General features: G+C 34.3%; 2 protein-coding genes and 1 pseudogene across 2 annotated transcripts in view; 2 read left to right on the forward strand and 1 right to left on the reverse strand.

The window, feature by feature from the left end:
* The first annotated feature begins 271 nt into the window (after nt 1–271).
* On the forward strand, nt 272–3,355 carry LOC120338974 (CDP-diacylglycerol--inositol 3-phosphatidyltransferase pseudogene; annotated as a pseudogene).
* Nucleotides 3,356–3,943: 588 nt separating this feature from the next.
* Nucleotides 3,944–19,448, forward strand: LOC120338971 (cilia- and flagella-associated protein 61-like). The gene is made up of 22 exons (XM_078116417.1): nt 3,944–4,167; nt 4,504–4,656; nt 5,293–5,420; nt 6,217–6,398; nt 6,896–7,023; nt 7,488–7,622; nt 8,230–8,391; nt 9,281–9,427; nt 10,043–10,149; nt 10,780–10,972; nt 11,145–11,273; nt 11,781–11,927; nt 12,520–12,634; nt 12,815–12,966; nt 13,438–13,651; nt 14,099–14,202; nt 15,109–15,266; nt 15,876–16,086; nt 16,708–17,151; nt 17,648–17,846; nt 18,352–18,533; nt 19,117–19,448. The coding sequence occupies exons 1-22, from the start codon at nt 4,132–4,134 to the stop codon at nt 19,348–19,350; spliced, it is 3,660 nt and encodes a 1,219-aa protein (XP_077972543.1). The 5' UTR covers nt 3,944–4,131; the 3' UTR covers nt 19,351–19,448.
* Nucleotides 19,449–20,987: 1,539 nt separating this feature from the next.
* The window catches only part of LOC120338972 (RNA-binding protein 5-like), a 33,038-nt gene continuing 30,067 nt past the window's right edge, over nt 20,988–23,958 (reverse strand). The window contains exon 21 of the mRNA XM_039406996.2: nt 20,988–22,311. Coding sequence (XP_039262930.2) covers nt 22,183–22,311 — 129 coding nt within the window. The 3' untranslated portion in view covers nt 20,988–22,182. The remainder of the gene's footprint in view (nt 22,312–23,958) is intronic.

Genomic DNA, 23,958 nt, shown 5'->3' on the forward strand with positions numbered 1-23,958 from the left:
AATTAACTTAAATCCGGCTACGATCAAAAAATGAACTATGGCAAATTATTGACTCTCAATGGCATAGCAATAACATTAGGAAGTTTTTTACGTTTTTCTCAAAACTGCTAAAAATGACTTACGCAAATCGGTTATTAGCGTGACGACATGAAATGGAGAAGATATAAGCGAGCACAGCGGCTGTTATATATATATATAATATGTATGATTACTAAAATGTTAAACACGCGAGATATAGAGTCAAGGGAATTCATGCTACCAATTAATCTTTTGTCTTATTTGCAGCATTTGAATAATATTATGCAGTTATTGTGTACTTCAACAAAGCTTAGTTTGAAATGTCTAGAAAAGAAGTTACTGCTCGTGATGTTATGTCGTTTGCACCGAACCTTGTTAGCTACGCAAGAATCATAGTTACATTCACTGCTTTCTATTTTATCAAGACAAATTATATTATCGCCTTTTCTTGTCTTATCCTGAGTATATTTCTTGACGAAGTTGATGGACGAGTGGCCCGTTTTCTCAATCAATGCACAAGATTCGGCGAAGCGGTGGACATGATATCAGATCGAGTAATATCAGCTTGTGTTTATGTCGCTCTTGTCAATTTTTATCCGGAATATACGACTTGGTTTCAAATGAATTTAGCTATTGATGTTGCTGGCCACTGGATGCATTTTCACGTGTCGCACATCGGAGAAAACAGCCACAAAAACATCGATGTTAAAGGAAATTTTCTCTTGCGATTGTACTACACGTCTCCGCTAATATTCTTCGTTCTGTCTATCGGCCATGAAGTGGTCTTTGCTCTTTTGTATCTACTCCATTTTACACACGGCCCAATGATCGACGTCGCTGGATTCAATGTTGGGCTCATTGACATACTTTTTTACATCGGCATCCCGATAATATTCACCAAAAGTATTCTTAATTTGGTTCATTTGAGCGATGCATCCCAACGACTTGCAGCCATAGATGCGAAAGAACGATCTAAGATCGAATAATTAATCAGTGAGGTGCGATATAAAAATAAATTACATTATTTCCCAATCAAGCATTTTTAACTTTCTATTCCATTTATAAAGCCAATTATTAGCATTATGACTAGGACTCGTATTATTATTGCATTTTGTGTAACATGTTATTTTTATTCCCATATTTAACCTATTTATATCGCAAAGCTTCAAAACATAGTATTGGAGTCTTTGAAAGCATGCTCAATCTCAGGGAAGAGTTGGAACTTCCAATCTTTCTATCGGACAAATTAGAGTGCACAAAAAGTAAAACTTTGTTAACTTATATTTTTTGTGTAAAGCTATAATCTAAATATCTGTTTCGGAATTATTATTAATATATAATATTATAGTTTAATGTAAAATTGTATCTGTAAAGCTATAGACACAAATGCCCCTGATGGCCAGATCCAAATAAATAATCAAACAGGCTCGGGGGCTGGCGCATATGATGTTATTGACATATTCTTTTTGAATAATTTTCAACAGCTAATATTACGTTCTGAATTACGAGCAGGGAATTGGTGGAAAGACTCACAACCAATTTCAGAGCTCAGAAACGGTTGAATGGTTGAATTTTCTCTGTGAAATGTGTCGAGTATTTTTCAACCATTTATTACACGTTGAGCTATTTTTGTCCTATCAGTATTAGAAATATTGAACTTTCGGAGTATGGTTAGTAAAAAATTTAGCCTGGCTGAGGCATTAATTTTGTATTAAACTCTGATCACAGTGAAGATGATTCGCGTGTCGCGGGTTTTCAGGCGCGGTAACATTGAGGATAATCAGCTACTTGGGGGGTTGCGTTTTGTGTTTAAATTGCTTACAATAAGTAACTCGCAAACTTGAAGCCAGATTTAAAACCCCAATGAGTCGGATTCGTCCCAAGAATAAACAGATACATTTACGGATGTAAATCACATATAATTCGAAAAGCAAGAATATATTGAAGTGTTGCAGCTGATCAATTGATTTCCGCCACATTACAAAGGTCACATTCTAATTAGATCAAGAAGGCTGTGCTATGTGTTGCAGTCTGTGGATAACAGGAAACGCAAGATGGACCTCATTTATAAACCTGAAATTGACCGAATTATAATTTGATACTTTGCTATCATACAAGACACGGGAAATGAAAGAAATATTTTTGAGAAGCTGTAAGCGAGCACTTCGGTGGGCATGAGAGTATTAAATTTGGCAACACACAAGACGACAAAAGCTGAAAACTTCCATATAAATTTGTTTGTTGTTTCCTATAGTATATATTAGTGTTTCAAATCCTAAATTATCTGTTCATAATTTTGTTACTTTGCATTGGAAAATACGAATTTTTCGAAATCAAACGAAATTATTAAAATTGGGTAATATCGCATTTGTGAACAAATGTGCGCACCGGAAATTTTTGGTGCGCTGTCAATTACTTTTAAGATCAATGACAAGAGTTCTGCGCGTGTTGAAATCGTGAGATATTAAACCAAACTAATCCTATCTTTGTTTGCAGCATTTGAAAAATATTTTTGCAGTTATTGTGCACTTCAAAGCTGAGTATAGAATAACGGGGAAAGAAGTTACTGCTCGTGATGTTATGTTGTTCGGCCGAACGTTGTTAGCTACGCAAGAATCATAGTTACGTAAACGTTCACTGCATTCTATTTCAGCAAGACAAATTATATTATCGCCCTTTCCTGTCTCATCCTCAGTATAATTTTTGACGAAGTTGGTGGACGAGTGGCCCGCTTTTATAATCAATTCACGCAATTTGGCGAAATGGTGGACCAGATATCAAATCGAGCGATACCAGCTTTACTTCACGGCGCTGTTGTCAATTTTTACCCGGATTATACACAGTGGTTTCCAATAAATTTAGCTCTCGATATTGCTGGCCACTGGATGCATTTTCACGTGTCTCACCTCGGAGGAAACAGCCACAAAAACATTAATACTGAAGGAAATTTTTTCTTAAGATGTTTTCTCCGACAATGTTCTTCGTCCTATCTGTCGGCATACTCGGCAATGAAGTGTTCTTTGCTATTTTGTATTTTCTTCACTTCACAAACGGTTCAATGATCGAATTTGCTGGATTCAATGTTGGAATAGTTAGCCTGCTTGTTTACACTGGCATTCCATTAATATTCATTAAAGGTATTCTTGATTTGATTCATTTGATTGATGCATCCCAACGACTTGCATTCATAGATGCGAAAGCAAGATCTAAGCTCGAATAATTAAAAAAAGGATTTCAGACTGCGTGAAATCCTCGGTCGGTGAAATCCTCGGTTTATTACCTATAATATATTACAGTATATGTGCATGTTGAAATGTATCTATATATGGTGAATTAAAAAATGTCCTTCATGGCAAATGACGAAATTCGATTGTTTCAATAAATAAATTATACGTTTAATAAAAAACTTGATGAAAAAGTGCATGGGAAAGAAATCTTTTGAATGTGAGGCCACGAAAGTTGGTATTGGTACAGGCGAGACCTTAGATGAGCAGTAAGAAAGAGATTACTGTCGGGAATTGAAATGAAAGAGCAAATCTTTGGTCAAAATATAGGGTCCGGGGGACCTGAGAAAGTTGTTTTACTTGGACCTTTCTCCAGGCATCGACTTCCGTGTTTACATCGCGACATTGGCCAATCAGCAAGTGACGTAACAATGCCCCCTTTTCGCTTCCGCTCAGACACTTTTCTAACTCAGATAGATTTTCAGGCGTGGTCGTAAACGTTACCTCCTTTTCGCGTTTTTGATCAGTTGTGTTTTGGAAATTTAAGTATAAATCAGATAATTCAATGATCACTCTGTATTCCTAGGAGTTTTAATTTAATTGCAGTAATAAAAAATTAGTGTGAAAATATCAGATATATTTTAATTCGCCACTCGTAGCGCAAGAGAGTGGTTAATCGGTCACCATTGACAACAACATTGCAAATGCTGAAAAAGAATCTAGATTTTGTTGGAGTTGTTATTCATTGGAAGCGTTTCGGGGATTCCGTTTGTTCATAGCTGATATTCTTTTATGTATAAGTTATGATACGATATTCCAGTTAGTAAATTAGGTGTGGTTATTAACCTCTTAGATTCAAGATTAGGAGAGGGTGTGATATTGAAACAAAATGACGACAATAGCGTCTTCCCATGGACCGACTGAGGTAAGATAACCGTATAATAAATCATACATTACTACAGGTTCCAAAAAATATATATGACTATGAAAACCTTGGTTTTTGTGAAGAAATTTTTGAAATGGACATCCTTGAAAATGCAAGTTGTTGAAAGCAAAGATCATAAGTTTTGCTTACAATTCTTCTTAATGCTGTGGTGAAATTGAAATATATATGTTTATTTCAAATAGAGCCTCAGCTTTTTACAGAAATAATGTAAAAGAATTAATATTTATTATAGGTACGTGTATATTACTGTATTAGTATGAGAACATGATTTTTTGGGGTTAATTAAAATGACAGTCATTTATCTCCTAATTCCAGGTAATAAATGCCAGGAGAACAGAATCATTGGATGCTCCAGCAATTTTAGATTTAGTTTCAAATCACACAGTTGAACAGTTTGGTCATGTCAATGTTGTCCATTTGATAGAAAAAGCAAACCTTGCTGTTACATTGATAAATGAAGAAAATGAGGTTTGTTGAATGAATTTTATTGTTATGAGTTGAATTTTTGTTTCAGGCTTAAGATTTTCTAGTTGTTGGCATATATTTTCTGATTTTGATGGTTTATGATTAAGATGATGAAAATGGGTTTGATTCTGTCAATATAGTAGCTATGCTGATCTAATTCATGCTTTAATAGCCAAAATATGCAATGTGCTAAACTAAACTAAACAAAACTTGATTATCATAGTTTTCAATTCTGACAAACAAAATAGTATGATTAGGATAACGGAAATAGAACAATGGTTAGAACTGCTTACACTGAAGTTTCCCAACCGATTGATTTTTTTTTCTCTCAGCATAGCACGATGAATCAAAATAGGAAACATTATTAAACGCTAGTCGGGTCGTTTTAAATAATATAGGAAAATAAAAACTTCTTCTTAAAAAAATGCTGTTTCTGCCTTATCTTCTCACTCGTGATTTTGTATGAATCACATTGAAACTTTTAGTTGTTTTTTGAGCTGATGACATCATTCTGATGTTTTACTTCTCATGTTCATCCTAAGTCTAAACAGAATGGGCATTTAATGTAATGCAATTTCCAATTACTAAACTATAAATACACTATATATTTACATCTGTGCAATTGGATTTCTTGTTCAGGTTCTTGGATTCGCTGGATTTCTTGATTATCCTCCTCTTCCTCAAGATGTTTGTGATTCTGCAAAATGGGAGGAATGGATGAAAGATGCAAAATATCCTGTTATTGAGAAATGCACAGCGTTGAATAGGTTGAGTGAAAATTAGTTTGCAATCTTTTGCACTATCATTGATAATCTGTCACTAGTTCAGTAGCATTAATAAGTTTTAATGTTTATTTTAATTCAGCTGCATACTTGTTTCACTCAGTTAATGGAAGATTTGAATCTTCTGTAAAATTAAGATTTGACAATATTGTCAATAAATTTTGAAGTAAATAAAGTTGAAATTGACTCAAATAAAAATATTTATCCTAAGTGATTCAAGAGTCTTGCTGCACACTAACTCAAATATATTTCTGTATTTCATCTGACCAAGGTTGTAGTTGAACTATGTATGTCTGAGGAAAGCTGACCTTGGTCAGACGAAACGTTACAGAAATATATTTGAGTTAGTGTGCAGCAAGACTCTTGAATCACTTAGGATATTTATCTTTACTCTTGCTACAGCATCCTTGCATCCTACGGATCTACTGGCACAAAAGCATAGAAGACGGAGAAGTAGTTATTCTCGTAGAAACCCAATCAATAGAAATATTTATCATGGCGTTTCCTTTTTTGATTGGGAACTAGAGATATTTGATGAATATGTCTTGCAAATACATTTTTCCATTGTTGTTACTGAGATGACTTGGTTAGGCAAACGGGATAAAAACTTTTATCCATCTTGTTTTTAGCTAACATATCATTTGTCAATTTAACTCCAATTAGAAGCCCAAACACAGCATCCAGTGAAGTCCAATGTATAATATTTAAAAGACATGTAATTGTGAATGTCACTAATTGCCAATGTGTTTATTTATAAATAATTCTTTTTTTCCTTTGTCAGCTTGTTTCTTCATTATTTTGTGGCCAAGTCCGATTACACAATAGGATGTGCGACTGAGATTGTAAGAACTGTGTTCAATGCAGTTCCAGATCTTCATTTTCTATTCCTTGTGCTACGAAATAATGTCAAACCAGAACAAGCTCTCGGACAAATATTTCATCAGATAGAAGGAAAGGATGGAGGTGAGTTTGAATCATTATGTCTCACATTTTTACTCTGACAGTACTCTGGACAAGCAACTACTGAAAAGTAGGCTTTCACTTCGTTTGGAATAGCCTGCACCTCTTTGATTGAACGATAGTCATGGGGTCAAGACTATAGGTCCAAATTATTGTTGAACAATTCGATTAATGGGTTTCTCAATTTATTATATTTTGTTGTAAATTTCCGTGGGTTAGCATTATTTACTGATAATGATTTATGTTTGCGCTGGAGCCTATCTTCCAGCTGTGTTTACTTCGAAAGTCATCACAATATAACCCTGAATGTGCTCGGTTGGGTTGTCTTCTTAGATATTCTCAATCGAATAAACTGTGTGTATAAATGTGCCTTGTATGAAACCTACTTCAGAATAAATATATGAGTGTACTATTTTTAGAAATAAAGTCAAGACAACTCTCTTAAAGTATCCATGTAATAATTGAGTTCAATGGATCTATAAATAATATTTTTTATTTAGAACGTTTCAACCTGTATGGATGTTATCGTCATTCTCATGTTCCAGTACTTCATATAAGAAGAGCTGTTGTTGAAGATAATGATGATTTGTTACCGATATTTCTAAGACTGAATGATAATCTGACCCAGGTAATTTTTTCATTGTCTTTTTATCATGTATTATGATATTGCTTATTTTCATTTATTATGTTTTTGTTGAATTAGATGTTTTGTATTGAAATAGCACCGTTACTGGAGATTTCTCAGCATACCGACTATGTTAGTTCAGGTTCAATAATCTAAATTATGTCTTGTTTTGTTGAAATTGCTCATTTTAAGCTATCTCACCGTGAAAGTTTGGTGACGTTTTAGCTTTGTATATATTATTGCTAAATTAAAATGAATTAAAAAAAAAAAATTCTGTGATATAAAGCTGTGCAATACCGACGTTCAAATCTGGCCAAATTAGATGTTTCTGTATTGAATTGAAGAAATATTAACTCATAACATCATTTTTTGAATTACAGAAAATATATTATTCAACTAAATCCCATTATTCTAATGATTGTGGTAATTTTGTTTCAACTTTCACTTTAATATTCTTTTGCTCTCAGACATATGGTGATCATTTTCTTGCTGAATTAATTGAAGCACAAGATGAAGATAATCATGCATTGGTTGCTGAAGTTGGTGGAAAAGCAATTGGATTTATCAGCATGTGTAGCCACGTTAACATTGATTTACTGCAGGTATAATACCTTAGAAAGTCATCAAAAATTACCCTAAGATAGTGATTTGTATCCAGGGTTTTATCTAGAGTTCTGCCAGCACAGACCAGGAGTTCCAAAAGTTTTTATCCAATTCCAGGGCCATATATTAATATATGTATATTGTTAAGTATAATCAAATACCTATTAGGTTTGCCACTATTATTAAGCTTGCGACACTTAAAGATCGTCTTTTTTGTGAGTATTATGTTTGCTTTCATGTATATTTATAGTTTATACAATGCAGACAATTAAACAATTGCACATGGGTTTCTCTGGAATGTTTCATTGGATTCTGCTCCACCAAAAAGTTTGAAAACCACTGCCCTAAGAAATTATACATAGTCTCGCTGTATTCATTTGGATTCAGTATATTTTTTTATAAGCTGAAAATGAAAACGGTCACAAAGAGCTACCTCAAGATTGGGTAAATACAAACAGGTGGTTCCAAACTTGGACTGCACTGGTAACCAGATGCGTGTTGATATGCAAATCCTAATCTTCATTTATATTTATTAATCATTAATTTACATAAAAATAAAATTTGTGACGATACCTTGTCAATCACCATCATTGCATCTATTTACAGAAAGAATACGAACTTGCGTCGTTTCATGGATTAAGAAAACCTCATCCTGATGATAAATTGAAAGATGATTCTCCTCCAACACCTCCTCCTGAAGACCCAACAGTAACAGAAGCAGCAAAACCTGAAGAACAACCTGCAGAAGAAGAAAGCAGGGCAGTACTGGTGGGAAACATATTATTATTATTATTATTGTGTTTCTACTTTTATCATGTAATTCAATTTTACTTATCGTAAGTCCGTGAGTAAAGGAGGAGACAAGGGTGAGCAATTACTTTCCCAAGTAAGCCCTCTTACAGATAATAAAATTGGTTACTTGGCCGGACGTTCAAAACTCAATATGGAATTATAAATGAAGAACAGTCTATTTAAAATTAACTAGCTCGATAAACAATTGCTGCCTGCTCGTTTCACTGATGTAATGCAATAGGTATTTGCTGCAGGAGATGTAGTAATTACCATTGGAAGGTTAGTGACGTGAGTATAAACAAAATAATTGAATTTAAGTGTTGAAATTAATGTACGAGCAAGAGGAAAAAATGTGCTGCAGCAATTACGGTCGCACAAAAAAGTCCTAAAAAACCTAAATACCATAGTCGTAATTTCAGCTGGAACAAATGGGCTGGATGAAACACTTCAACGAAGCGTAGTTTGCCCACCCCTGGGATAAGATATAAATTTCCCATATTTTTCTCGGAAAGAGGGAAGACAATAAGATGGTTCTAGTATATGCCACATCACGGCCTCCCATTCTGTTACCAATATCAGATATAGATAGCTGGTATTTGTACAAGACATGGACTTGATGATGGAGGGAGTCCTAAAGTGGTTATCCGAAGAACACTATATTGGTGAAAAGTCCAGCAATTCTCTCATTGATTTCATCATTTCGAAGTTCATTTTTGGCTTATCACCGCCAAAATATTCGAAATAAAAATTCATATTATTTAAAAAAAAAACAGTTTGAAACCAGAAAAATATGCAATAAGTACTCATTGATTGTGAAATGAGGATTTGCAGAATTCATAGAATATTATCTGTTTGAATTCATTAGGAAAAAAGTTCATCACAAGAAACTGATGATGCTGAGGATGGCGAGGATCCAACTGAAGAAGCCCCATCACCTTCATCTGGAATTGAAAATGTGGAACGACAACAAACACCATTCGAAGATGTTCCAACTCCTGTTCAAAAACCACCAGTGAGATTGAAGATAGTTGTTGCAAAGATAGTCATGATTCATAAATAAAACAAGCCATATTAGGATTTTATTTGTAACATTAATTTTTGATACTTTGTTTCATTTTGAATATTTCAAATATATATATAATGTAGCATGTAAATTGTGCAAATTAGAATTTTTGAAAGCACTTAAAAACATAATACGTAGATCGGAAATAGTTGTTTTCTGACAGTTTGTATGTGAGCTAGGTCACGAAGGATGCTGAAGCAAGTTTATGGTTTATAACCAAGTATTTCATTCTGTTTAATCCACCATTTGTTCCTATGTATTTGTCCTTGTCCGTTTTGCAAGTTTGAATCGTGTGAAATATAATTATGTGCCAATGAGATGTTGGACCCCTTGCTCCTTCGCTCATGTAACTGGACAGTTCTGACTGGACTGAATTTTAGTCCATACATTCATAATGATTAATTGGTCAGATTTTCTCATATCTGGCTTCCCTGACTGGTAAATGGACAAGAGGCCATGGTGCACCATGGTGCATATGATTAAGCCATCTTATTTATTTTCTGCCTTCCTGGCATATATGTGATTTTCAATACCTAACATTCTTTATATTTATATTTCTTTCAGTTTGAGCCTCAATATTTTGGAGAATCGAACTGTTTTTCACTTCAGTTATTTTGCATTGATGAATTGTATGAGATGAGATCTGCGGACTTCTTACCTCAAGTCTTCAAGTATGATTACAATTAAAAAACATTTTCTTAGATTTTTATTTAATAAATTGTAATTTTGTTTGAATTATTCAAGTAGATTTACAGTAACTCAACAGATAATATGATTAAGCTCGAAATGTTAATGTGGCTCAGTCTTTTTCATCTAAGGTACATCCCTCGTAAATTTACTCTAATTACAATTTTGATGATATTTGAAGAAGTGTAGTCGTATCAAGTGTAGTGTTATACTGCTTGATTACTACCTAAGATTTATATTACTTGTGCTATGCAAGCAGCACGGCAGTTGGTGAATCATGTTGAGGGTCGGAATACGAGTCACTCGTCTGATTACCATGTGTTGTTTCACAGGTTTAAATCCCACGAAGCGAAATTAGGTACGATAGGATTGCGGGACTCCTTGCTGTTGTATTGTGGTTCGCTTTACCATTGGTCAGTTACAGCTTCCTCCACCATCAAGTCCAAACATCTGAAACAAATAACTGGCTAACTAATCCCATACTTGACATGGGGATAACTGGACCAGAGGCAGTGATACGTCATATGATTAGGACTTCTTGTCTGCTTTCCTTTAATTATCAAATTCCTATTCTAAGGTCAAATAAATTTAAAACTGCATTTTTTATACATCAGGTTGTTTCCTGGTAAAGAGTTTGCTGTTATCACTGTTCCTCATTTCGTTCAAGAATTTCCTCTGTTGCAACATTTTGTTCGAGTCACTCCAAAAAATTCAATGCTTGTCAGTCAAGAACTCTATATATTTCATAGAGGAGGTCTTCTTCATGATTTTGTTGTGAGACCTGTCGTAACAAAAGATACAAAACAGGTGAGTAATATATATTTACATATTATTTCAAACACTCTATTACACTTACACACACACTATAATTAAAAAATAATGGAGTCTAATGGAGAGTCAGTTTAAACAAAATTGCAATACAAATTCTCAATGTTTGGCAAATTGTAGATAGTAATATTTTAATTCATTTTGTTTTCAGATTACAGATCTTGTGACTGCATTATCAGCCACTCAGGATATTTTAAATGATGTTGAGATTTTCAACTCATCAAGACGAGATGATGATGGCACAGAAGTTCAAGCTTTCGTAGCAGAATGCTTGGGGCAGGTGATTGCTGTTTTTCATGTCTGCTATTTTACAATTTAGTAAAATTATGGTATATTTCGAATTGAATTTGATGGATTACAGGCATGCTTTCCAAATGTTTTGCATATGATCGAATGGTGGACAAATCATTATACTTATTTACCTTGGTATCAAAGATTGAAGAGCTTAGGTCTAAACCCTGTGCATGCCACCTCACCAAAAGTGTAAATGGTTAGGCAGGCAACGCTGAACCTGGCAGTTTTCCATCCTTCCAGCAGTAGAAGCCGGATGCTTGTCTATAGCCTTATGCAAAAAATAATTCATTTGAGAAAATTATATAGTTGATAATATAGTAAACACAAAAAATTATAATCTTTTTTATAAAATTTTGGTGTCATTATTTTCTGCAATTTCTTTTTGTTCTTTTGCATTTCATTCAACCGCAATATCCTCCAGTCACAGTCTTTCTACAACATGAAAGTTTCCTGAAAAATCTCCTTTTTGTAAAGTTTCAATGCCCAATTCCAGATAGTTGGTGTCGCCATTGTGAGAAGAGAAGAAAACATTGAATACATTCGATCACATTACAATATTGAAGATTTCATTTATTTCAACCATCATAGAAGAGATGAACATGGTCACTTACATCACTTCAGTCTCAATCCTGTTTTCCAGGTAAATTAATAATTTTGATGTATTGAACTGACAATAGAGAATTAGTGAATCAATCAGTTGCCAAGGGAGAGGTCAGGAATTACGGTATTATACTTATTTCGGTTAGAACACAGTTAACGTTATGATAGAAAACAATTATTCTGTGACTAGTCCAGATGTTCCAAATATGAGTGCATTGTGAAACCTTCAACTTGCCTACGGTTAATCAAATATCTTCTTGCACAGAATTGAAGCAATCTAGATAATCAGCAGTGTTATCTCAAGCTTGTTGGGGGGAGATTGCAAAAGTAAAATCATCTGAAACAAATACCTAACTGGTTCCTCATTCCCACTCAACATGGTAACCAAATAAAAGAAAGTGGTTCAACATATGATTGGGTCATCATATTGGCTTTCCCTTCTTCTGGGCTAAATATTCTATTGCCTATTCTTCCTATCCTATGTACTGTGATTGATTATGCATGTGCGAGCATACTCAAGAAAACTACAGCAACTGAAATTTTTGTTGAACCTAGGATAGAATTTCTCTCATTTCTTACTATTTGAATAGTATTAAGTCTCAGAAATTGCATCTTCAATTCAATATTTTTAGCATTACACCAAACAATTCTTCAAAGAAATACTTCGACAAGGACACAAGTCTTGTTTGTTTTATCCAGTTGAAAAAGATTGTGAAGACAATTCCAAGAAACATTCACTTATTACAGGTAATATTAGTTAAATTTGTCTTGGATGTGATGGCTCAGTCAGTGGTCAAAGTGTGGGCCTAACTATGTTGGCAGCACTTACCCTGTGTCACATCTTGTATTCATTGCCTTACCTTCAAATTAAAAATGATCCAAATTCCAAATATTATCTAAGGATGATGTTTTATTTTTAAATTCCAGGCATCAACTATTTGGTACCTGTGAGAGCAAGACGTCAGATTGTATATCCACTTGATGAATTGAATGAAAATGCTCCTTCAGAAAGAATAGTTGATAACATGCCTCCTTATGCTCTCTATCATATCAATAGAAAATTGACCCTTGAACCAAAGGTGAATTTGAAAATTTTTATATATTATTATGTAGTCTTGTAGATTTTGAATTGGATGATTATTAACTTTAATGTACGTACTTGATGGCATAATGGCCATGGCTTTTTATGAAGTTTTTTTCATCTTTCCGCTTAACAAGCAACTGTTTATTTGTAAGGTGCTATTATTTTTAGAAAGACGAAAACTTTCTGCTTTGGCATTGTTTACCAGTGGAGTTTGAACCCAAGATATTTTACCTGCAATGTTAATGTAGTTTTGTCCAATACTCTAACCATTATGCCACTGTGTCCACTAATAACCTGTTTGTCTTATTACATAAATGCTAATTAAAGATTCTACTATGGGGAAATTTTGTGGGAAAGTGAAAACTGGATATTTCCTGAGAATATTGATATTACTTTGCTGTATTGGATGTATTTGGGCAAATCTAATCAATGAATCAGGGAATAATATATTTCCTTTTATAACCAGGTTACAATCAATGCTCGCATTATTGTTGTTGGAGCATCAAGTGTCGGAATCTCATTTCTTGAAACTTTGAGTTTTTGTCCCCACCTTCGATTTAATAATTTAACGCTGATAGCAAAGGATGGACTTCCAGATAAAATTCATTCTGCAGATTATAGTTACACTACAGAACAACTTGCTTGCATGTCGCTTGCGACATGGGTGAATGTCGTACAAGGTAAGAATGTTTTCTCAATAACTCATGAATTCAAATTTCTTTTCATTTTTCTTATTTTACTGCAAGCGAGGCTCCTCACAAGTAGCCACTGTTAGATAAGGAGCTTCTTTTAGTTTGGAAGGACCAGAACCACATTATGTGCTTGCTATCATACCACCGATCACCCTGTCCGATTTTGCGGAATCGAATCCCCTGAGGGATAATTATGTGCTAGGAGATTACTAAACTCTCCTTTTTTGGTTGGCTCACATAAGCACTGGTGATCTGTAGCTTCCTGCAACATTCGAGTCAATGCATCTGGAATAATGCATTGGTAAAACTGACCATTTTATTTATTCAATCAAGACTAGATATCGGACTATATGTTGTGGTTTTGCTATACGATTGAGCAATCTTATCTGCTTTCTTCCATCCTATTTCGCCATTCATACAATTTTCTTTTATCAGGGAACATGGTGGCCATTGATCGTTCACACAAGTATGTTATATTAGAAGGCGGAGAGAAAGTTTCATATGATTACTTGATGTTATGTACTGGACAACAGTATCAGGTAATATAGTCATGTCTAACATATTAATAAATGGTTATCCTTGACGAGCATGAGAGTGTAAGGCATGAGTTCTTAAACTCATGACTCGATTACTTTCTGAAATATAAATTGTGACGCATTTGAAAGAAAATTTGAATTTTGTGAAATTTTATTATGACATGCCAAAAATTTTTGATATATACACACTCAATCAAAGCAATATGTGAGCTTACTTTTTTCCAAATAAAGACTGGTAATGTGGCTGAATATTCGATATTGGAAGTTGCACTTCTATCTCAATGCTAATTTCAACAGATTCGAAGATTTTAAATCAAGTTCCAAACTTGGACAAATAAGCATTAATATTTTTTGAAATGATAATTGGCAACGCACTGGAAACCATGACACAAAATTTAAGAATCACTTGTAAGAAATAAGAACATACAAATATTATCTTGGTGAATGTGACAACATAAAAGCCAATCTTCTGAATAAACTCGGATCATAGATGTTGATACTATATTTATCAAGTAATATCCTGGTAAATTTGCCAACATCAAGAACATGCTCGACTATATATTTCCTTATTATTTTGCTTCATAGACCAAGAGATGCAGGCACCAATTATTGTACAGCTATAGTCAACCTCTTTTTTTTCATCTGTGATCACTGTGATCGTATTTGATGAATATGAGATTCAGTTTAGTATTGAGGAATGCTGTCTGCTTCATAATTAAGATTTCAATTCATCATCTACTTCTTTTAACAACACCTTTCAATTGAAAATCTGTACGTTTCAAACCTTATTTAAGGTTTTGTTCACTTTCCTAATTCTATAATCAGTTTTATTTATTTCGTTTTTGTCAGTTATTTAACGTCTATTATGCTGATTATGGAGTCAAAATGAAGTTATATTTATGTTCCCAGGTACCAAAACCAACCAAGGTTGACATAGAAGAAGGTGCAACCAATCACATAATATCACCTCGTGCTATTGAATCACCTTATCCATACGAACCACCTGTCAATGTCATGACAATAAATAAATCAATGGATGAAAAACAAATGATGAAATGGATAACCGGGTAAGAAACTTCACTTGTAAAGTTCAAATGCAAATGATAAATAACTTGTGCCACTAAAAACTTTAAATTTTAAACAAGTTTTTTTTTTACCCTGGATAAGTTGTTGGATGCAGGAATTGAGCCTCTGAGGATCTTGAACCTGTGACAGTTGGGTCCAGCGTTTTAATCACATTGCGCCCAATAATGATCAAATTATCTGTAGGTAAAGTTGTGAGCAGTGGATCTTTAAGTTTTATATCGCAATTAATATTACCAATATTAACTAATCAAACTAGTGTACGTTAATACTTTCTTTGGCACTTTTTTATTTAAACTCTGTACATTTTAAACTTTTGTAAGTTTTATTTGCTCTTGGGATTTCATAATCATTTTTTGTTCACTTATACTTTCGATTTCATCATCTGTTACGTGAATTGATTATTGAGGCTGTATATTATTTTTGCTTAGGTTTTTCTTAAAATACAATGTGTGTTGAGAAAGGTATTGGGCCATTTTATTTAAAGACTCACCACCAGAATTTGTTTGTGCACCAGTTCTTAATTTAAAAATTTTCTATTTCAAATTATTTATATGTTATGTTTATTTATATATATGCACTTTTTTTACCAGAGTGAAGGAATTTCAAGGCAAAGTTGTCATTTATGGAAATTCATTGGATGCATATTTCACTTTGCAATCGTTACTTTCATGTGGAGTTCCTGGGCAAAATCTTGCTCTTATTCAGCCACCTTCATCTCATAAATTTAGTGAACCTGACACGTTTCAAGAACATGGGCTCGTTAAAGCTGTGATGAAAGCCATTGAAGATGCTGGGGTGGAGGTATGCTGCTTAATATGATATATAAGTTATTTGAAATCAATGGGATCAATGCTTTACATTTTAGTTTTCAGAAGTAAATTTCCAAATATAAATATTTCATAAATCTTTGTTATCGATTCAACCTCATTTAACCTTTGATGATTAGTAATGATTCTTATTGTGCAGAGAAACCAACTTTTTGAATTGATGTCATGTATTAGCGTGTCTTCTCTCACATAAAATATAACAGAGAATATTTGAATAATAATGATTCACAATATTTGAATATTACTTTTGTTAGGTAGCGCAATGTTTGATGATTACCCTGAGAACTCATACCTTACCTCATACCTGTTCTATGGTTAAGCTTTTCTTATTGCCTTTCTTCAGTCTAAAGATAAAAAATCTTTAGTTAAAAGTGCCTTCTATATATCCTATTATAAATACTGACACTGGTCAATGGTCTCTGTTGTCCGATTTTCATTACATTTTTGTGGATAATTATTTTCTCAAACTGTAAAATGATTGTTGATTGTGTATGCACTAAATATCAGCAACTAATATTCTACCATATTCTCCAATATCTTTTTATTGTTAATATTAAATAATTATTTCATATATAATCGTATTTTTTTCTTCCAGTATCACATAGATTGTGTTTTTGCGGATTGGCAAATGAGTGATGTTGCACCGAACAAAATATCAGAAGTCTCATTCACCACTCCAACTAAACCTGTCATCATCGAGTGCCATGCATTCCTTTCTTTCTATCCAAAATGTATCGACGCTTGGACATTCAAATCAGTAAATGATGCTTGTCTCGTTTTTGATGGACGTCTCGTGATTGACACCAACTTTTGTACAAATGATCCTGTAATTCGAGCAGCTGGTCCACTGACGAAATACGCTCGACGTTACCATGCTGAAGACTGGTCCAACCACGATGGATATAATTCATGTGAAATTGGATTTCGTCTTGCAATGTCTGTTTTGCCACTTTTTGATCCTACATTGGAGTCAATGATTGAAGAAAATGATCCGAATGATCCATACTCCAAACTGACACCGATTTTCAGTGATTGCAAGGTATGATTTACCAAGCTGCTAAAAATAAGTTATGTATTGGGCTTGGCGACTGCGGGCATACTTTGGGTTTAGGAGTATTGGTACATTAATTGAAAAAGATCTGTGCTTTAATCGTTAAGATTATTACTATTACATTAGTAGTTATAATAGAGTCGTCCCTCTTAATGTTTGATCAAATATCATTTAAAGATTGTTATTCACTGTAGTATTCCACAATCCCCACTTCCGACATAACTATTTATTATTGTCTCTTTTTAATTAAAAATTTGTAATACATCACTTTTATATACGACATTTTTAGGGATGCATACCCAACAAGGCTAGTTTTATTGGAAATGATGGAATTTGAAGTAACAATTTATCACTGAGAATTAGATAAAATTTGGACATCCTATTTTTCGACATCCACTAATTTATTCTGTATTGAAATTTTGAAAATCTAATCAAAAACTATAAGTAAACAATTTTCTAATATTTATCAAATTAAATACTTCAGGTGTTTCATGGTTATCTACCTGGTAATTTTGAATACCTTCATGTGAGAAAACCTGGAGCAACTCAAGCATATGAGTCTCAACTTGCAAATCCAAACCATGGGCATGAGATTGAAACAGGAAGCGTGAAAAATGGAAATTATTTCAGATTACATATCAACCAAATGAACTGTGTGGAAACTATTACTTGTGTCGTGAAAGGTAATCATTACTAACTCTTGCATTTGTAACAGTGAAAGTGGGGACCTCCTGACATATGCGCACCAAGATGGCGCACAACCTGAACTCAGGTTGTGTACCAGGTTAGGGTTCAGGTTATGCGACATCTTGGTGCACATACTTAAGGAGTACCAAAAGTGTTATCTTATTATATATTCAACTGGTGTATGAACTACGACCTCTGGTTTGGCTTTATTACGTTGATAACGGGGAATGTCCATGGGATTAGTTAGATATTCCGTTATTCGTTTCAGATGCATGCTGGTAATTGTTGAGCCGTCTTTTGGACTCTCGTTCTTTTGAAAAAAAAATCTTTTTCAAACATAGTCGGCCTGCTCACTGTTAATTTTGGCAGCTTACTCAGGGCTCCTGCTTAGGTCCATTTTGTTCCTAATGTATATTAATGATCAAACTGCCCAAACCCATTAACAAAATTAAGGCCGTGTTTGAGTAATCATATATCACATCTTTTTCATTCATTGCTAAGCTGGTGAAGGCCTTCCTATCCCCGTCTGGAACATCACTCAACTGTACAACATCCATGAAAGATATTTGAACAATCTTCTTGCAAGGGTAGAGGAAGGTCTGATCGCAGATTTGTTCGAGTTTTTCCGTGAACCGTGGTGCATGGCAATCTTCCACGACAGGTTCAGAGACCTCAGACAAGAGGTAAGTTGGCTGGTTTTGTTACAATGCTTCACAATGTTGCTTTGAAGAAGGGCGTGGAAAACCAACCACTGATCTGTAGAGTTACAGGGTCAGGATAATTTCATTGCGGCATTGCCAACTAATTTGTTGGGTCCTGGGTTTGATGGTAACAGGGCTGTGAAAACGGGGAATTTACATCCGACTGAGACTCCAAAATTTGAGCCAATTAAACAACGACTCCATGCGGTAGGAAATGTTGACTCCAGCCTCCAAACAAATATCGCATGAAAGAGCTTTTTTCATTGTCTGTTGAGAATGCACAGTTAACCTAATGATTTCAAAGTTTCCACCAAAAATTGGACACTCTGACTCCAAAACACGTATCCACTAAGTTTGCTCCCACTGCATCCTTGGAAATGTGAACACATACCGCAGTATGGAACAGACAGTATACACGATTCATTATTGTATCTTATTCTGTTTATGGTGAATATTTATTTTTTCAACAATTTCAAAGTGTCACGTTGGCACTTCAATGGTATGACCAATATACTACAAGAAGATATTCCTAGATCAGATATATATCTGTTTCTATTACTTGTAGGTTCGGGAATTACTCAGTATGCCGCCATCAGGTGGAGGAAGCTTATCATCACTCGAAGCTGAAGTCCAACAGCTCGTTAAAGAAGATCTAAATATTTCATCAGAACAGAAAGCAAACTTACGAGAATTCTATCAAAGTATCGGCTTGAAAAAAGCTGTCGAAAATCGTCTTCTCAGCTTCTTGAGTTACAATTACTACCATCTGCCGATGTATGCGAAACCAGGAATGGTGTGATAAATGTGTATAATGCTAAATTGTAAATATTTTTATAAAACAATATTTGTGTCATGAAATATATAGATCTGTATAAAAAAATGTGTTACTTTAAAGTTAAAAAATTAGGTGTAGATCTAAGTTTCTGGAACAAGTGTTGCTGTGATTCAGTTTCGGTCCTTTTTAAACATCCCATAAGCTAAACAAATGGAAATGCCCACATGAAAGGCTATTTATCTAATTGTTTCCTGGAATAACATTGCAGGCAATTCTGATTTGCAAGCTTATTTTACATATAAATCTGTGAGTCCTATAGGTCAGTGGTTCCCAACCGCCGGTCCGCGAGAAATTTCATTGTTTTTATTCCGTCCCAATCGCTTTAACGAAGACGAGGTTGCGTTGGTTTATTACGAAATTTCTCATCCATCGTCATATTGCGACGTATTTCGCGACATCTCGGCGCCGACTTTTCACACTTTTTGCTTTTTCGGCTCCGATTCATCGCGAATGCACTCCATCAAATCCGGCAAAATTGAAAAATCGGCACGCGTGCTTTCTCTGCTCTGCGTCGCGCAAAAAAACATGGGCCGAGATCTTTTAGAATATTTTGAGCAGACATAGTAGAATTTTGATCCTGGTGCCAACTTGCCAAGTCACCGACGACTTTGTCATTGTAATGTAAATTCATTTCGTTTGAGGCGTCGATCAACTGCAGAGGGTCTAATATGATGAAACCGATGAAAAAGAAAAATCTTGATTAAAAGTGTGATTCTACTTTACAGTCCAGATTTAAGAAAGAATAACTGTCACAATTTTGAATATCTCTTGATGGCAAATACCGTATTTTCAATCAGTTACTGCGTTATGTGAAAAAAACATTTTCATCACTAGCTTCAATTAAAACGAAGCAAAGAAATCGGGCAGCACGCCTCTGCAGAGCTACATGTTGCAAAAACTTCTTTGAGGCCTCGTTTGCAATCCAATATTGGAAACGAAACAGCAGCAAAATTCTCACTAGAGTTAATTGTGTTTATACATTATTCGGCATGTACATGTTTTTTTATGTGAGATGTTTTATGCGTGCCTTTCTTACGCATATTGGGTGCACAGTACTGCATTTTATTACGAAAATAGATGGTATTACATTATGTTTCACCCATTTCAATTTTTGGCCGGCACATTATTTGATAGTTTTTCTTCGTGTGGAATGTTTTTAAGTGTGCATTTTTGTCTAGAAGCATATCGAGCGCCCGGCATTGCATTATATTATATGTTGCGGTCATTTCAATTTTTTGCTGGTCCGCGAGTACATTTAATTTGATTTTACCGGTCCGCCAGGATAGAAAGGTTGGGAACCACTGCTATAGGTTATGCACAAAAGGACTGATTACAATCAATCAACTTGGCAAGCTGACAACCATTGGCAAAATGACAATCATTGCAATCAACAAGAATCATTTGAAGAGTCTATTTGCCAACCTGATGGATGTAGCCACATCGCATATAAGATTTTGGACCAATTTCTCTACGCAATTGTTTGCTTCTGAGTTCATGTAAACTTACAAACCTTAGTATATCATATGTACTGATATGCCTATACCATCCAAAATGAGCCTATATATTCAAAAGTACCAGCAGATAGATACAGTCAAACAAAATATGAAGATGTCTTAAGTTTATTTTACAGAAGAATAAAAAAATTGAAATAAAAAGCGTGATTAGGAAGGTACACTGCGTTAGGTAGACATTTTGAACCAACTTTTTATGCAATTGGTGTCTCACATCACAATGCTGCATGAATTCAACAATATAACAGATCCTACTACTTCATCTAATTCCGCAAGAAACTATTATGGGACACAAAATAAAAGCTTTTAGTGAATGGGCAATCACAAGAACAAAACTTGCTACTTCTAAAAATATCAGTAATGATCTTTTTAGATTTCAAATAGGTTGAGTAAATTTCGAAATTAGTTAAAGAGGAAAAATATTCAAAAAATTTACATTCAAATTAGTTTTCTCAGTAGAAGTTCCATTTATGAACCAAAATAGGTTTCATTTTGTCACTTGTTGGAATATGGGCACCACTAGTCATGACATATGCCAAACTCTTAAATTGAATATATAACAATTCGAAACTGAGTGAAACAACATAATCTAGTAGAGGCGAAATCACAAGACTCGCTCATTAGCGGAAAGCAAAATAATATTTTGAAACTGGAGTAGAGTTTGGGATAAATCACTGCGGCAAGAATTTTTAGTTGGTTAGAAAAGTATGAACAAAAAATCAGGCAAACACAAAAATTAGTGACAACCTTTATTTATAAGTGAATCCTAGACGTACAAGGCAAAATTAAATTGGATAAAAAATATTGAATTTAGGTGAATCCAATGGTGAGCATTATACAAAATAAATATTACATGCCACGGCTCTGGTATTTGATGAGTATGAGAAATGATATAGACAATGAATATCATTTCTGCATGTTTTGCAACAAACCATTACAAATTGTCAACTACACTGCAGAAATAGGAAGTGAATTCACAACTTTTAACAACATAAAAATACAACTGTGAGTGTGGAATGCCTCAAAATATATATCATACGCAATAACTTGTCCATTTGTGTTAGGTGCAGCGAAGAACAGACCAAATTAGAATGCAAAAAAATGTATTCTTGAAATATATTGCGGCAGCATATATAAGCATTAGTTCCATTAGTTCATTTTCAAATTGGTTTGCATTCAGTAACCAATAAGAAACAATCCCCTGGATAAGCAGACATGCTGTATTAAACTATCCAGACATGCTGTATTAAACTATCAACATCAGAATTATGGAATAGTTCAGCACTCATTCAGTTTCCCTGTATCGCGCCATGATACGTTGCCTTGCCGCATCTTTATAGCTATCACTGCCTGTGCTTGGTCCAAGCCGAGAACCCCTTACTCCAAGTCCTGAACCCATGGTTCTTTGTTCAGCCTAGAATAGAAATCACAAACATTTTGAAATCAAGATATCTTATTACCTTTACGTTAAATAAAATATTTCGATGTTTCATTCTGTGCTATAGCATATTGTGTGTAAATAAAGAATAAGTAGCATTGGTCAATTCCAATGATAACACATTCATAACGACATCTTGAAACACCTAGAAAACACAAGATTCGGCTAAATAATGGATAAATAAAGTATTGTCACTAGCTTACCATAAGAGGTGGACAAAATCGAATACTTTTTTGGAATCGAATAATTCGAATAATGAATATATTTTTATACACAAGAGACCAGAACCTCGGTCGATAATCCTTTTGAAAATAAATGAAAAAATTGAAAAATCAGCAGCGAAGCGTTTTTTTATGATGGTTAATTTCATCATAATCGCTGATTGTTTTTGTCACCGTGATCGTTTCGCTGGCGATATATTGAAGTTGGTAATAATTTCCGTTCTTTGTCTTTTTTGCAAGTATTAATTCTTGAGGGTCTACAGATATCGAAGTTTTATAGTTCGGCATAACCGTGCGTTCACGCCGGCAACAGCCAACAGCTGTGAAAGACACCACAGACTGATTTCAAAACCCAAATTAATTTTATTCTAATTTTTATCTTTTGCGTTGGCTTTGATCTTACTGATCAACGTGTGTAAATTTACCGTCCCATTTTTAAGCGGTTGGTAATATTATTATCAATACCGGGTTGGAGATATTTATTAAGGCGATAATTAACTTCAAATGCTTTTCTATGGTATGGGTATCTATGTTATTATACAGATAAACCTACCAAAGCTGCAATTGCGCAATTCAGAATATTGATTTAAAATTGTGATTGAATAATTTGACAATAGAGGCTTTTCTACGTGGCCATAAGACGAGATGACGTTAAACAGCACTTCTTGAATGATATTTAACATATGCTAAAAATAGTTTGCGCCCGAGTGCTTTTGTGCATAATAGAGTGTCAGACAGCGCCAATTATAACTAATTCATTCAAAGTTTCAACGTTTTATTTTTAACAAAACAATACCCCGGCAATCATTAAAGCTAAAATCATTAACGAGTGATTCACAAATTTATTTATGGATCCTAAGTGATTCAAGAGTCTTGCTGCACACTAACACAAATATATTTCTGTAACGTTTCGTCTGACCAAGGTCAGACTTCTTCAGACATACATAATTCAACTACAACACGAAAAGCAGTTACATGCATATTTTATTTATGGAGTTTGCAAATTCACTTGACGATTTTGATAATGTCACGCCATAATTATTAGTGCAAAAATGCTTACAATATTACGAATGTAATCATTTCCGACGATAACAGGCGCAACAATTCACAAACGGACCAGTGTGCGTTATTACATCGAAATTCACGATTAATTTTACGATCTACTCTTGTTTGCGATTTTAACAGTCCACCCGCCATACCCGGTCGAGTAAAATGTTCAAATTTTTGAAACATTACTTGGTCAAGAATGGAAGGGTTCATGAACGAGCTAATAAGAAGTTTAAAAAGAGTATGGCCTGTCATTTTTTTCTGGTTACAGTTTATAGGGGTGATATACCCTGTATGGTCTCTCGAACACGTCATTTCAACTTTTAATTTTCAATATTCAATCTTATGATGGGTT

This window comes from Styela clava, chromosome 9, assembly GCF_964204865.1.
Source record: "Styela clava chromosome 9, kaStyClav1.hap1.2, whole genome shotgun sequence".
Lineage (NCBI taxonomy): Eukaryota > Metazoa > Chordata > Ascidiacea > Stolidobranchia > Styelidae > Styela > Styela clava.